Source organism: Enhydra lutris, unplaced genomic scaffold (assembly GCF_002288905.1).
Source record: "Enhydra lutris kenyoni isolate GAN:26980312 unplaced genomic scaffold, ASM228890v2 scaffoldscaffold19, whole genome shotgun sequence".
NCBI classification, from domain to species: domain Eukaryota; kingdom Metazoa; phylum Chordata; class Mammalia; order Carnivora; family Mustelidae; genus Enhydra; species Enhydra lutris.
This window is the reverse complement of record NW_019154103.1, coordinates 31,248,369-31,265,402: the sequence shown is the minus strand read 5'-3', so window position 1 is coordinate 31,265,402 and position 17,034 is coordinate 31,248,369. Positions and strand designations below refer to the sequence as shown.

The following is a 17,034-nucleotide window of genomic DNA, read 5'->3' as shown; positions in this document are numbered from 1 at the left end:
GGTATTATGCTGAGCGAAATAAGTCAATCGGAGAAAGACAACTATCATATGATCTCCCTGATATGAGGAGATGCAATGTGGGGGGTTTGAGGGGTAGGAAAAGAATAAATGAAACAAGAGGGGATCGGGAGGGAGACAAACCATAAGAGACTCTTAATCTCACAAACAAACTGAGGGTTGCTGGGGGGGAAGGGGGTAGGGAGAAGGTGGTGGGGTTATGGACATTGGGGAGGGTATGTGCTATGGTGAGTGCTGTGAAGTGTGTAAACCTGGTGATTTAAAGACCTGTACCCCTGGGGCTAATAATACATTATATGTTAATAAAAAAAATATTACATTATAAAATACTGTTTCTACCTGAAATGTATTTTTCAAAAGATTTTCCACATCCCTAAATGTGATTTTATGTTGTTGTTTTATGACCAAAAGTAATTCCTAGAAATAAATGCATCTCTTATTTCACAGTGAAAAAGGAATAATGATTTCATTTATAGAACTTTTATGCTCCCCTATCATTCCACGCCCTAAAAAAAAGAGACCATACACTGCACTGCATACACTACAGAGCATCACAGATTTCCAAAATAATTAAACATGAATCCTAAAATGCCTATTTCACTCTTAGGAAACCAATAGAGGTAAATAGTACAAGTTATTGGATGAATACCCAATATTAAAAAAAAGTAAACACTACACTCAAATTCTGGAAAATGAAAACTATATACAGGGAAAAATTATATCTTTTAGAAAAGCAAATCATGCTTCCACCTCTGAACTAGCAGATGTGTGGTGAGGTAAATCAGTATTCCATAAACAGGTAGTAATTTAAAGTTCTGAGTTCATTATACCAAAAGGTATTTATCCTGGACAATGAGTCAAAGAACACACAACTACTGCAGCTATAATTACAGTAAAGCACTGAAAATAATCAACAAAACGACTCAAACCTGAAAAATACCTAAATAATAGTTGTTATAAATAGGTTTTCTCTGGGGCGCCTGGGTGGCTCAGTGGGTTAAGCCTTTGCCTTCGGCTCGGGTCATGATCTCAGGGTCCTGGGATCAAGCCCCACATCGGGTTCCCTGCTCAGTGGGGAGCTGCTTCCCCCCCTCTCTCTGCCTGCCTCTCTGCCTACTTGTGATCTCTCTCTGCCAAATAAATAAATAAAATCTTTTAAAAAAAAATAGGTTTTCTCTGTACAGACTGTATCTTCCAACTACTTGCTTTCTTTCCTGCTTGAATATTTTTTAAACACAACAACAAAATTCCAAGAAGAATGTATAGTTTCTGTGTCACACAATAATTCAAAATAAATGGTTCTCTGAACAAACAGTTTTTATTCAGAGTTTGAATTCATAAGAATGTTTTTGGAATTTCTGAGTCTTTATGAGATACGGAAATCTAGAAGACAAGTCATTAAATTTCCCTAAAACTGAGGATTTCAAAGACTGAATTTCAAGTGCAAAGTACTAGCTATTCAAAAGAGTCTGTCCTTGAGTTTCCTTCAAAGCTTCTTGGTTTACCCAGGCTAGTGGTTCCCAATTCTGCCTGCAATAAGAATCACCTGGCAGCCTTTTTAAAATACCAAATCTTGAATCCCATGACCAGTGATTCTGACCCAATAGGTTTCTGAATGGGGTGCTGGCATCAGTATTTTAAAGCTCTAATGTACAAAACATTTGTGTCCTTAATAATCACTGTGTTATGCAAAATCACACTGAAAATCACAGAGCTTATTTAAAAAAAAAAAGTGTTAGATTACAACAGTCAAAAAATTTATCAGGGACACATTTTTTTAAAAAGACAGAAACTAAGAAAATCTTTGCAGGGTTTTACATAGATGAAGTGGTTAAGAACACATAAGTACTAAAAAAGACATGGCACTTTATCTCGAAAAGACCTGAGGTTTGTTTATCAAAAGTAGGTGTCAGACGGGTTGCAACTTCTGAGTTTTTGTAAAGTAGTAGAAAGAGTTATCTAAATTTGGACAGAAAGTTGCAAGACCACAGGATGGGTGTGGCTCATAACCCAACAGATGAACAGAGGTAGCCAATAAATGATGAAAGTGTGTGCCTGTGTAAGTTTTATGCATTCCTAAGCAGCTCAATTCATCTAGGTAGTCTTTGGCATTCACCTAGCACTTCTTCCAGATTTGTGCATGAACAAATACAAAATCAGATTATGTTCAAATTGTTCCCCAATATATCATTGCACTGGAACAAATTCATGTTTTTAAAGCAGGCTTTATAGCAGAATTGACTCCACAGTCAGACTTAAGAATTACTGTCTTAAAATACATACAGTTGAAAATCTAGTTATACATATTTCTAGTTACAATATATACTTATTATGTGACTACTAAATAATAAAGCTGGTTCATCAAAAAGCAGTTTCCATTACTTTTAATTCCCATGTAGTATATGGAATATAGCCAATATTCAGTCCACTTTGTGTTCAAAAGGTAAACCAATATTTCTCTTCAATAAGTTGTGCTGAGAATTATCTGTATCACTACACTATTTCAGAAGAAAGCTGACTGTATTCTGACAGATGTAATTGTATATTTACTCATTTTTGTTCAGCTTTATTGAGATATTAATAACAAAACATATGCAAGTTTAAAGTGTACAACATAATGATTTGATACATGTATATATTGCAAAGTGATTATTACAGTAAAGTCAGTTAATACCTCCATCCCCTCACATGATTGTCCTTTTTATCTTGTGGTGATACACTTTTAAGATCTATTCCCTTAACAACTTTCAAGTATATAATACTGTACTGTGAAATATAGTCACATGCTGTATATTACATCCCCAGAGATTATTCATCTTATAGCTGGAAGTTTGTCCCTGTTGATCAACATCTCATTTCTCTCCTGCCTCTACCACCTCCTATTTTCTGACAATCACCATTCCAATCTCTAGTTCTATGAGTTGACTTATTTATCATAATGCCCTCAAGTCCACCCTGTTGTCACAAAAGGAAGGATTTTCTTCTTTTCGTGACTGAAAAATATTCCACTCTGTATATAAACCACATTTTCTTTATCCATTCATCCATTGATGGATGTTTAGATTATTTTCATATCTTGACTATTATAAATAATACTGCAATGAACACAACAGTGCAAGTATCTCTTCACGATAATGATTTCATTTCCTTCAGATATATATCCAGAAGTGGGATTGCTGGATCATATGGTAGTTCTATTTTTAATTTTTGGAGGAATCTCCATACTGTTTTTCAAAGTAGCTGTACCAATGTTCATTTTCAGCAACAGTATACAAGAACTCTCTCTTCTCCACAGCTTTGCCAACACTTGTTATCTTTTCTCTCTTTGATAACAGCCATTCTAATAATTATGAGGTAACATCTCATTGTGGTTTTGACTTGCATTCCTTTGATGATTAGTGATATTATTTTTTCATGCATCTGTTGGCCATTTGTTATGTGTTCCTTGAAAAACTGTACTCAAATTCTCCACCATTTTTTTTTGTGGTTTCTGTTTTTGTTTTTGTTTGCTATTGAGTTGTAGGAGTTCCCAATATTTTGAATATTAGCTCCTTATCAGATAGATATTTGGCAAATATTTTCTCCCATTCCTAAGATTATCTATTCATTTTGCTGAATGTTTCCTGCTGTGCAGAATCTTTTTATTTTTGCTTTTGCTGCCTGCACTTTTGGAGAGAGGTTCAATTTCATTCTCTTGTATATGAATATCGTTTCCCAACACTATTTATTAAAGAGACTATTACTCTTGGCTCTCTTGTCAAATATTAGTTGACTATATACAGCATGGACTTATTTCCAAGCTCTCAATTCTTTTTATTTGTCTACATGTCTGTTTTTAAGCTATATCATACTGTTCTGATTGTTAAATGTTTATAATAAGTTTGAAATCAGTAATTTGATACATTCAGCTTGGTTCTTATTCAAGATAACTTTGGCTACTCAGGGCCTTTGTGGTTCCATTCAAATTTAGGATTGTTTTCTCTATTTGTGTGGAAAATACCATTGGAATTTTGATAGGGACAGCATTGATTCTATAGATGGCCTTGGGGAATAAGAACATTTTAACAATATTAATTCTTCCAATCCATTACCACAGAATATCTTTCCATTTATTTGTGTCTTCTTCAATTTCTTTCACCAATGTCTTATAACTTTTCAGTGTATAGATCTTTCACCTCCTTGGTGAAATTATTCCTAAGAATTTTTTTGACGCTATTATAAATTGGGATGTTGCTTTTATTTCTTTTTCAGATAGTTCATTATTAGTATATAATAACAACTGTTTTTTGTATCCTGTAACTTTACTGAATTTATTAGTCCTAACAGTTTTTTGGTGAAGTCTTTAGGGATGTCTATATATAAGATTGTAACATATGCAAATGGAGACAATTTTACTTCTTCTTTTACCATCGTAATATCTTTTATTTCTGACAGGTGTAATTTTAAATGAATAAAAAAATACAAAGAAAATTCACCTTACAACTTCTCAAAATAAAATAGCTGTTAAACATATGAAAAGATGTTTATTTTCACTCATAATTAGAGAAGTATAAATTAAAATTATACTAGAAATCATTTTTTACATACCAGACTAACAAAATTTCAAAAGTCTGACAATGTACTCTGTTGCCCAGATTAAGTAGAAATGGCACTCTTAGATATAGTGGGTATACAAAACTGTACAAGATCTATAAAATAAATTCATAATTACAATGGCAATACATAACAAAACGACATGCACATTTATACTTTGACCTAGAAATCTCATTTCCAGGAATTTACCCTGAAGATATTTATAATATACAAAAATACATCTGTAACAAAGTTATTTGTTGCATCATTATTTGTGATTGCAAAATACCGTGAGACACAAAATTCCATACACAGTAACTTGGTTGAATATCTAAATATTCTCTCTACTAGAAGGAACCAGGATTCCTCAGAGAAAGGGTTTATTTCAGAACTGGGAAAGGAAAATTCAAGATGAGCCTGGGATATCTTAATATGCCAGGAAGTAAAGAAGTGTTCAAAGAATGATAGGGAAACAGTCTAGGTAATTGAAAGCAAAGATGGCTACCAAAGCTTCTATCTCCCAATATTTCACCAAAAGCAATACAAACAACAAAAAGGGAAAAATAAAAGCATATAAAAACCATGCCCTCAGGATTAAAGACAGAATGTACATACTTCAAAATAACTTTCAGTTAAAAAAGAAAAAGGAAGAAGAAGAAGAAGAAAGAAGTTACCAAAGCACAAAGTATGATTTCTTACACTCATGTTCTAGATTAATGGAACCTAAGAGACAAAACAACTAAACAAAATGAATGAATCTGGATTAGATCTTGAATCAGGGCAAAAAAGAAAAAATGCCAAAAAAGCTCATTATTGGGACAAATGACAAAAGTCGAATATGGAACATATTTTTGATAATAGCATGGTAATAATGCTAAATTTCCCAAATTTGATTATATTGCACGTATGTTCTTAAAAAATACTTAAATAAATATTTAAGAATGAAAGGACATGATGTCTTCCACTAACTCACAAATTGTTCAGGAAAAAAAAGTAATATATAATTATATTGAGAGAGAAAGCAAACTATAGAGTATATAAAACAAAATGTTAACAATGAATAGAGTAGAGGGTACAGGGATATCTTTATTTTACTCTTGAAACTCAGGTGTACATCTTAATTTTTTTAAATAAAGAGATAAAAGCTACTAGCTACAAGACTTCTGATTCCACTCAAGATAGTGAAACAGGCATTTCTTTATCCAGCTGCATAAAACTACCAAAAAGTGAACAAAATATATGAAACAACAGCATACAAACCACTGGACATCAGGCAATGAAGGACAGTAAACCCTGAGAGAGACTACAGATCAAACTGAGCCCTAAGGTTATCTCAGCTCACTGAATAGAGAAAAAAATCCGAAAAGGAAGAGCCGCACAAAATTCAGTAATACCTGCAAGTTAAAGAGACTGAGTTCAAAGCACAGAGCAATAAGATAGTCACATTGTCCCCTCTCCAGGGACAATCTTGTCCTGGAGAAGGGACAAGAACAGAGTAGTTCAGAGGAGAGAGCAGCAGTAAAACTCAGAAGATCTGCAAAGATTCCCCTTGATCATTTAGCTAAGTACTGATCAGCCCAAGGGTGTGAGGAAATTAACCTATACCAAGGGAATAACCCACTCACAGTAATTATAAGGGAACACAGTCTACAGCTCACACAAGACCATGGAACTGTGCCAGGTCCCAATAACCACAATGTAAAACCTCATATCAGGAGCATCGTTTAAGTACTGAGAATGATGCTGCCTCAGTAGAGGAGATAAACTCACCCTAGACTACAAGTACTTAACAAATGTAAAAGTAAGAGCCAGGGGTGCCTGGGTGGCTCAGTCAGTTAAAAGTAAAAGCCAAAAAGATCAAACTATCTCCAAGTAACTAACTGTCACCAATCCCAAAACTAAGCTCAAGAATATTTTTTAAACTATGAAAATATTCAGAACTTAAAAAAGTAAAACCCACAATGCCTGGCATCAAATCAGAGATTACCAAGCATAAAGATGCAAGAGAAAAATGAGGAGAAAAAAATCAGTCAATCAAAATTGACCTAGAAGTAAGAAAGATTATAAAAGCCAAGAAGAATAAAACAGTTACTTTAACTACATTTTAAGGCATTCAAGGAAAGAATATTAAGTAGATACATAGAAGATACAAAAAAAGATTCAAATTGAACTATTAAAAATAATTCATTTATTTATGACTTGTTCATTTTCAACACAGAAATGGCTCAGCTACTCTGTTTCTCATTCCTTCTCTCCAATTCTCTACCCTAAAGCACAGGTGTGGGGCAGAAGGAAGAGTTGGGTTTCGACAGGTATGAGAAGATAAAGGAATAAGAACAAACAGGCATATTTGTAAAAGATTTATTTATTTATGAGAAAGAGAGAGAGTACACACACACCTGTGAGTAGGGGGAGAGGGTGAGAATCTTCAAGCAGACTCCCTGTTGAGTGGAGAACCTAACACAGGGTGGATCTCACAACCCCTGAGATCATGACCTGAGCCGAAACCAAGAGTCAGTCGCTTAACCAAGTGAACCACCCAGGTGCCCCACAAAGACATATTTAAACTTAAATTGTGGCAAGAGAGTAAGTAGTATTGCCAAAGGAAGAAGAGGAAGGAGGGATGAAGTGACATTGCTGGAAAAAGAGAGGTCAGGGAGAGAGTGAGAATTAAATTCATTGATAGGGTTATGAAAGGGTACCAGAAGGAAAGAAGTCTGACATGAAAAACAGACTAAATAAAATTAATGACAGATTAGACATTACATAAAATACAATTAATGAAATGGAAGACACAACAATAGAAAGTGACCACAATGAAACACAGAGAAGACAGAAAAATAGAGCATCAGTAAAATGTAGTTTAACTTCAGTCAATATGTATATAATTGGAGTCCCCAAAGGAGAGAAAACAGGAAGGACTAAAATATTTTTTGAAAAAATAATGGCTGATATTTTTTTAAAGTTGATGAGAATATCTATATGTCCACAGATAAAAGAAGGTCAACAAACCCCCAGCACAAGAAATACAAAGAAAATTACACAGAGGCATAAAACAGATTGTTTTAAATCAGTGATAAAGAAAAAAATCTTAAGCAAGCCAGAGGAAAAAATATTAGGCACAGTTATTTTATCAGAAACAAAGTAGATAACAATAAAACATCTTTGAAATATTAAAAGAAAAAAGCACCAACTAGAAATTTGTATATAGCAAAAATATTTTTCAAAAACAAACACAACCTAAAGACATTTTCACATTTACAAAACCAGAAAAAATAAATTACCAGCAGACTTCTAATATAAGAAATGTTAAGGGAAGTCCAAACAGGAAAAAAAAAAAATAATGCCAGATAGAAACCTGGATCTACAAAGAAATGAAGAGTACTGTGAGTTGTAGCTCAATGGGTAAATATAAAGACTTATGTTATTATTATTTAAATTATTCAAAAGATAATCAACAATTCACAGCAATATAATAATAATATATTGTGGGATTTATAACACAAGTAGAATTAAAAAGCATAACAATAATAGCATAAGGTATAGGCAGATGAAATGAAAGTATACCATTACAAGTATATTATCACAGATGAGGTTCTATATATGACTAAAATATAATTGTATAGTAAGTTAAAGATGTATCCTATGAACCCTAAAGCAACCACTAAAATAACACAATAAACAATTATAGGTGATAACCCAGCAATGTAGGTAGAAACAGAATCATAAAAAAACCTCAATCCAAAATAAGAGAAAAAAGGAAAATAAGAACACAGAAAAAGCAGACTGAACAAAGAGAAAACAAACAGCAAACTGATAGATTAAAACCTGACCATATAAAAAATCATATTAAATGGAAACAGTCTAAACACACCAATTAAATGGCAGTGATGTCATATTAGGAAACAAGCAAGACCCAACCACACACTACCTACAAGAAACCCACTTTAAATATAACAAGCAAACAGGATGAAAAACACATAATATGCTAACATTAACCAAAAGAAAACTGAAGTGGTCCTACTAATAGCAGAGTAGATTTCATAGTAAATAATTGTATGAGGGATAAAGAAGGTAATGTCATAAATGAAAAATGAGTCAATTCATAAGAATTTTAAAATCTTCAAAAATCAGTCACCTAATACACAAGTTAATTAGTCAAAAAAAAACCCATAACAATTCTAAGCATTTATGTACCTAATAGCAGAAATTCACAATACATGAAGTAAAAACTAATGAAACTGCAAAGAGAAATAGACAAATTCACAATTATAATGAGATTTCAATACTCATCTTTCAATAATTGAGAGAATAGGTAGACAAAAATGAGTAAAGAAATAAAAGACTTGAACACCACTATCAACCATCTTGACCTGTCACTTATAGAACACTTCACCCAACAACAACAGGATATCAAGTGTACATGAAACAGTTACAAACCATATTTTGGGCCATGAAACAAGTATTCATAAATTTAACAGTACAAAATAGGCTCTTGTAAAACAATGGAACTAAGTTCAAAATCAACAGCAGAAATGTCTCTGGGGAAAAAAATGCCCCAAATATTTGGAAATTAAGAATGAGACTTTGAAAGAATACATGGGTCAAAAAGAAATTAAAAAAAAAAAAAGTTAAAACATATCCTGAGCTGAAAGAAAATGAAAATATATAGCATATAAAAAGTTCTAGGATTCAGCTAAAACCGTACTCAGAGAAAATTAAGAAAACTATAAGCTTATATTACAAAAGAAGATAGATCTTAAATCAATAATCTGTTTCTACTTATTAAATCAGGGCAAATAAGGGGAAATAAAACCCCAGTTAAGGGGGAAAAAATTAATAGACTTCATAGGAGAAATCAATGCGACAGAAAATAGAAAGTCAATGAAATCGAAGGGTAATTCTCAGATAATATCAGTAAAGTTGATAAACCTCTAGTGTGTCTGATGAGGAAAAAAAGACAGATGACAAAAACCGCCAGTATCAGGAATGAAAAATGTATTCAAAGGACAATAATGCAAAATAATAAACAACAAAAAATTTGATATCGTAGACAAAAGTGAACAAATTCCTTGAAAAGCACAACATACCAAAGTTCACTCAGGAAGAAAAAGACTACCTGAACCGCCCACTATATTACACATTAAATGTATAATTAAAAATCTTGTCTCAAAGTAAACTTTAGGCCCTGATGATTTCATTGGTGAATTCTATCAAACATCTAAGTAAGAAACAAAACGAATTCTACACAAATATTGCCAGAAAACTAAAGAGAAAATACTTCCCGACTTGTCCTATGAGGCCAGCATCACCCTGATACCAAAACAGGGTTTTGGTACAACATTACAAGAAAAGACAACTGCAGACCAATATACCTCAGTAAAACTAAGACGAGAATTTTTTTAAAAAATTTTTTTAGCAAACTGAATCCAAAGATTTTTTTTTTTAATGGGCAATATATAAAACTAGGTGGGGTTTAATCCAGGAATACAAGATTGTTTTAACATTTGAAATATCTAAAAATCAATGAACATATTTCAATATATTATCAAACTGAAAAGAAAAAAACAATACAATTATCTAAGCAGAAAAAGATAAACCACTTGACAAAACCCAACATCAGTAAATGAAAAAAACTCTCAGCTAAATAAGAATAGAAGCTTCCACAAGTTTATAAAAGATATCTACAAAAAACTTACAGCTAACAGCATACTTAATGGTGAAAGACTAAATGTGTTTCCCCTAATATTAGCAACAAGACATGGATATCTATTGTCTATACGTCCATCCAGGGTTTGTGCTAGAGGTTCTAACCAGTACAAAAATGAAAGAAAAGCAAATAAAAGACATCCAAATGGAAAAGAAAAAGGAATTGTCTTTGTTCGCAGAAGACAAAATCACCCATGTAGAAAATCCAAGGGAATCTACAAAAAAGCTACAAATAAGCGAGTTTCACAAAGTTTAGTTTACGAGATTAGTATACATAATAAAAATGAATAGTGAGAAACTAAAATTTTTTAAAAATACTATTTAGGGGCACCTGGGTGGCTCAGTGGGTTAAGCCTCTGCCTTTGGCTCAGGTCATGATCTCAGGGTCCTGGGATCGAGCCTGGCATCGGGCTTTCTGCTCAGCAGGAAGCCTGCTTCCCCCTCTCTCTCTCCCTGCCTCTCTGCCTACTTGTGATCTCTCTTTGTCAAATAAATAAATAAAACCTTTTAAAAAAATACTATTCAGAAGAGTATCAAAAAATATATAATGTACATAAATCTGAAAGAACTGTATACTGAAAACTTGTAAGACTATTCAGAAAAATTAAAGAAAATACATACCATATTTACAGACTGGAAGACCCAATACTGTTAAGATATACATTTTCCCCAAATTTATCTATATAGTCAGTACATTCCAATTACAATCCAGTAGCCTTTTTAAAACAGGAATTAACAAGCTAATTCTAAAATTCACATGAGGGCGCCTGGATGGCTCAGTCAGTTAAGTGTCTGCCTTCTGCTCAGGTCATGATCCCAGGGTCCTGGGATCAAGTCACAAATTGGGCTCCTTGATCCTCGGGGATCTGCTTCTCCCTCTGCCTCTCCTCTCTCTCTCTCCCTCTGCTGCTCTCTCTCTCATGAATAAATAAAATATTTTAAAATAAATGAATATATAAAATTCATATGGAAGTGCAAAGGAACTAAAATAGCCAAAAGTGTTTTGAAAGAAGGAAAAAAAAAAAGAACAGAAAAATTACACTACTGACTCTGTGCTTACTATAAAACAATAAAAATAAAAAGTTATCGGTGTCAGGGTAGACAAAAACACAAGGACATTATAAAGTATGTAGAGATAGGCTTACAAATTATAGTCAATTGATTTTCGACAAAGAGGCAAAGAAGAAAGTTTAATCTTTTCAACAAATGCTGCTAGAACAAGTGGATATCTGTTTGCAAAAACAAACTTTAATCATACCTTGCCCGTTATAAAAAAATTAACTAAAAATGGATCATAAGCCTAAATGTAAAGTGGAACTATAAAACTTCCAGATGCAAACATAGGAGAAACTCTGCAAATTTAGGTCAGGCAACTGTGGGGTTTTTTTTTTTTAGATGCAACACCAAAAACACAACACCCTAAAGAAAAAAACTGATATACTAAACTTTTTTTAAGTAGAATAAATGACGACTTTTCAGCATTAAGAGGAAAGGCTGACACATTCCTTGTTTTTCTTTGGGTTTCCAACCATTGTTCACTCACCTCTCAACACTTCCTCTTTGAAAGGCAATCCTGCCCCCTTAAACTATCCCTCCCAAACTTTATCACTTTCCCTAGCCCTCTTTGCAATCCAAAACTCTCCTGACTTCCTTAATTATTTTAGCATTTGTCTCCACCTATCCTTCACCAAAATACTTGACATTTCAGTGTCTACACTGATGATTCCTCCACTGACCTGACCTCATAAATCTTCAATATTCTATACCTACTAGTCCTATTTCTTGTTACTTTCATTATCTTACTTTTCTAAAGAGTGTAATTCCAATTAAACGTGGTAAATAGAACACCTGGCTATTCCTCCACTTCTTTCCAAAATACCACTAAAATATAATGTAGTTAAAGTATAAATTCACAATAACAAAGAAAATAGAAAAGGGGACAACCACAGATAAGACATGTCAACAAAACTTAAGACAATTAAAAGTAGGTAAATGGTAACTTATTAGCATCTCAAGAACTGTTGAAACCTAATGTTGTGCCCGAGTTTTCGCGTCCGAGAGACCACCAAGGAGCCAACACCAATGCAATCACACAAGGGTTTATTCGACAAGCTTAAGCTTGGACCCAAGTATACCCAACACAGCGGAGTAGGGACTTGGACCCCAAGGTGACATGCTTTTGCTTGGGCCCAAGTATACTCGATGCAGTGGAGTAGGGACTTGGACCCCGAGCTTAGTTAAGGCAGGGGTATTTATGGGTTCCTGTTACTAAATCAGGGTGGGGGTCTCTGCAACTAAAGTATGGTGAGGCTTCCTAGAGTAGGGTGGGGGTCCTTAGAACTAAAGTAGGGTGGGGGTCTTTAGAACTAAAGTAGGGTGGGGCTTCGTGAAACTAAAGTAAAGTAGGGGAAAGCTCAGCCCTTGGACACAGGGGTCTGAGATGGCTGTACTTATGCTAAAGCTAAACCTGAGGTGGGATGGCCTTAGTTTTTCTCGGCCTCCACAATAAATGTTCTGCAAAGGGTAAGTCAAGAAAAAAAGGCCATGTAGGGGAAGATGGTAATCAAAAGGTACAAATTTCTACTTAAAAGATCAGTAAGTACCAGATGTGTAACGTACAACATGATGGCTATAATTAACATCGCTGTATGATACACATAAAAGTTAAGAGGGAAATCCTAAGAGTTCTCATCACAAAAAGGATTTTTTTCTTTTCTTTTTATTGTATCTACATGAGATGATGGATGATAACTATACCTATTATAGTAATCATTTCATAATATGTGTGAATCAAACTGTTGGGTCCCCCAAAAATTGGGCACCCCAATAATGGGTCCGTGATTAAAGGAGCAAGACTGATACAAAGCAAAGGTCAAGGAAAGCTTTATTTCTCACCAAGCATCAGGAATCAGACCGACCGTCAAACAGATCGGTCGGGGCCGCCCCTACAGAGAGGACGACCCCTCCCTGTTTTCCAGACTAACTTTTATAGAGCAAGGCCATGTGGTTGGGCCTGGCCCCACACAGGTGGCCAATGAGATTATAACACACACAGTGTTTTATTTATATATATATATATACATATATATATATATATATATATATATATATATATAACTCCACAGTGATGCTAGGGGACCAACTGAATTACAATTTACCCTAGTAGACATTTGAACCAGCCTATCACCTAGTTCAGAAGTGGCGCCCAAAAGGTGCCCAAAGGGCGGGGCCCATACTCCTTGGTAGCTAGGAGACAGTATGCGCCCCCATTGATTGAATACCTCCACAAGGCCTGACCCACCCTTGTATTTGGACTTTGTTACCTGGGACTGGTTTCCCGGACTTGCTTTTAAATAAGTTCCCCTTGGGGTGGAGGGGCAAAGTCAATTAAATTTTACAACAAAATGGCAGTTCAGCCAGGGTGGGGCAGCTCTGGCTGAATAGGTCCTTACAAACCATCACACTGCATACCTTAAACTTATATACAGTGATGCATGTATGTCAATTATTTCTCAATTTAAAAAAAAAGAAAAGGCCAATTTACAGGGTCAGACCTATCACTCCTGTAAAACTCAGAAACTGGAGAAAACCATATGAAAGAAGAGGAGACATTACTGAAACAGAGGAATTGATTCAAAGTCTATATAAGGAGCAGACAGAACTCTCATTTCTATTGCTCAGCCCACATAAACACAACTGTTCTTCCCCCAGTTCAGAAGAAACTGGGACTTTGGACTAAGAGACATCAGGCTGCTTACCAAAAACAGAAGGATTAACTAAAGTATAACTCTTAGTACACTCAACCTACTTTCCCTATCAGGTCTTGTAACATAACAGTGTAGTCAAACCAAACACAGAACAAGATAAATCTGAATTTCAGATAAACAATAAATAATTCTTCGGGTATGGTGTCCCAAATATTGCATGCAAAATTTAACTGATGTCCTATATTTTTATTTGCTATGTCTAGTGACCCCCATCTTCAGACAAGAGACTAAAGAATTTCTTTTTGGAGAATGTGAGTGGCCTAGGAAAGGAAGTTAAAGATATTAACATTAAGGAGTTCTCAATGAAATCACAGATCCTTACCTGATCATACACACCACACACATGTTCCATAGGAAACAGTTTCCTCTACAATTTACTCAAATCATTTATAAGACATGTTTGTAAAAGAAACACACCAATTTTTTTCACTTTCCATAGTAAAACAAGGAAGAGTTCCCTTAACTTTGAATAAGTACAATGAAATGTGATATTTAAGTAAGACAATGGGAACAAATAGAGCAGAAATCCAAGAACTATTAAGGTATGTAATATTTCATGTTTAATGCCATCAAAGAGCAATTAACAATTATTTTTATGGCACTTAATTTTAAATTTTTTATTTTTTTAAGCTTACAGTTAAAAAAACATACTGTTTATTCAAAGAATTTTTTTGTGTGATTAACTCATCAGTATATTATTATTTTAGTAAAATGAATGATAGCAAAGAACATTATTTGTTAAAATATTCCATGTGATTCAGTACACTAATGAGTCACAGAATTCAGAGAAGATGGGTTACAATGAAAGTTTGTGTCAAAAGAAAATAGCAGGTCTCAAGAGACTCAAGGAAATAGGGTAATAAACAAAATTAGTAAAAATGGCTCTCAAACCAAAGTCATTACAATAATCTAAACATTAATTTTTTTAATTTCAAAATTCAAAAATTTCAGACCTACTAACTCAGACAGGAGGTAGGGCACAAAAATGTATAATTTTTGAAACTTTCCCCCATGAGATTCTGATAATCAGCAAGATTTTAGAAGCACTGCTTTAGAATGCTAATTTGGGTACGCTCCTTCAACAGTATTATCTACTTGTCCTAAGCACAATTATGATGCTATACACAATAAATAATGAAATTATTCTCCTTACCTTGGATACATTGCTGACATAATTCATTTGAACAGTGCTTTCTTTATCAACTTGATTACAAAGGTTCTGTAAAGTAGATGCATATTCTTTATCACTTTTTATTCTCAGGGCCATAAATTTCTTCACTGTTTCCAGTAACCGTAATTCCCAGTCTTGCAATTTTAGCACAGCATCATGTGAATTCTTCAGGTCACTCCCAAACCCCATTTTTGTAAGGCACTGTCTTATCCTCCACACTGCACTGTGAGCCTTCTAATCAGCACATATCTGTGTATGTAAACAGAAGGGAAAAAGATCTTAAATCAAAAGGAAATTTGTCTTCAAAGCAAAGTGGTGGCCTATTCTTTTTAGGGTTAAAAAAAAATCACTACAACTGAATGCTTTCACCCCAATGTCAGAAACAAGATGAGGATATCCACTCTCTCTACTTCTACTGGACATTGTAAAGGAGGTTCTAGTCAATACGATGAGACAAATGAAAAAATCTCCATGGGAACTGAAAAAGAAAGAAGTGAAACTATATTTGCAGAGGACATAAGATTGTATATATAAAATCCTAAAGAATGCAATAAAAAAGAAGCATTAGCCTTAATAAATGAGCTTAGTTAGATTACAGAGTACAAGACCAATATACAAAAATCAATTGTATTTCTATACTAGCAATGATCAACCTGAAAATGAAATTAAAAAACAATTCTAGATACAACCACATCAAAAGGACTAAAATATTTAGGAAAAAATTTTATAAAATAAATTAAAAACCTGTACTCTTAAAACTACAAAGTGTTGTTGAAAGAAATTAAGGAGGAGCTCAATAAACAGAAAGATTGATGTTAATGGATCCAAAAGACTTAATATTGTTAAGAAAGCAATTTTCTCTAATTTGATCTACAGACTGAACTTAATCCATATTAACATATGGATTTTTTTTTTTTTACAGAAATTGAGAAGCTAATCTTAAAAAAATTCTTGAAAAAGAAGAACAAAGCTGGAAGACTCAGACTTCTTGATTTCAAAATGAATAGCTACAATTATCAAGACAATGTGGTACTGGCACATAGACAGACATAGAGATCAATGGAGTAGAAGAGAGGGTCCAGATGTGAATCCTCCTATTTATGACTTTCTATAAGGGTAAAAGTCTTTCAACTGATGGTGCTGGGACAACTGGGTTTCCACATGCAAAAGAATGAAGCAAGATGCCTTCCTTAGGCCATACTCAAAAAATTAACTATATCTATAACTAAACTATAATTGAAACCTTAAAACTCTCAGAAGAAAACACAATAGTAAATCTCTGTGACAATGGCTCAGGAAATGGTTTCTTAGATAAAACCCATAAGCAAAAGCAATAAAATTAAAATACATAAATTGCATTTAATCAAAATTTAAAACTTCTGTACTTCAAAAGTCATTGTTAAGAAAATGAAAAAAGCAGAGAATGGGAGAAAATATTTGCAAATACTTATCTGATAAGAGACTTTTATCTGGAATATATAATTCTTACAACTCAATAGTAAAAAGACAAACATGGGACGCCTGGGTGGCTCAGTCAGTTAAGTATCTGCCTTCAGGCTCAGGTCGTAATCCCAGGGTCCAGGGATTGAGTCCCGCATCGGGCTCCTTACTCAGTGGGGAGCCTGCTTCTCCCTCTGCCTACCACTCTCTCACTTTCGCTCTCTGACAAATAAACAAAATCTAAAATATAATATTAAGAATTATAAGACAAATAAACCAATTTATTTTTTTTTTTTAAAGATTTTATTTATTTGACAGACAGAGATCACAAGCAGGCAGAGAGGCAGGCAGAGAGAG

At 33.9% G+C, this 17,034-nt stretch overlaps 1 protein-coding gene across 1 annotated transcript in view; it reads right to left on the bottom strand.

Moving 5' to 3' along the window:
* The window catches only part of LOC111148291 (FER tyrosine kinase), a 468,603-nt gene that overhangs the window by 408,390 nt on the left and 43,179 nt on the right, over nt 1-17,034 (bottom strand). The window contains exon 3 of the mRNA XM_022504772.1: nt 15,220-15,486. Within this exon, the coding sequence (XP_022360480.1) occupies nt 15,220-15,426 (207 nt within the window). The 5' untranslated portion in view covers nt 15,427-15,486. The remainder of the gene's footprint in view (nt 1-15,219; nt 15,487-17,034) is intronic.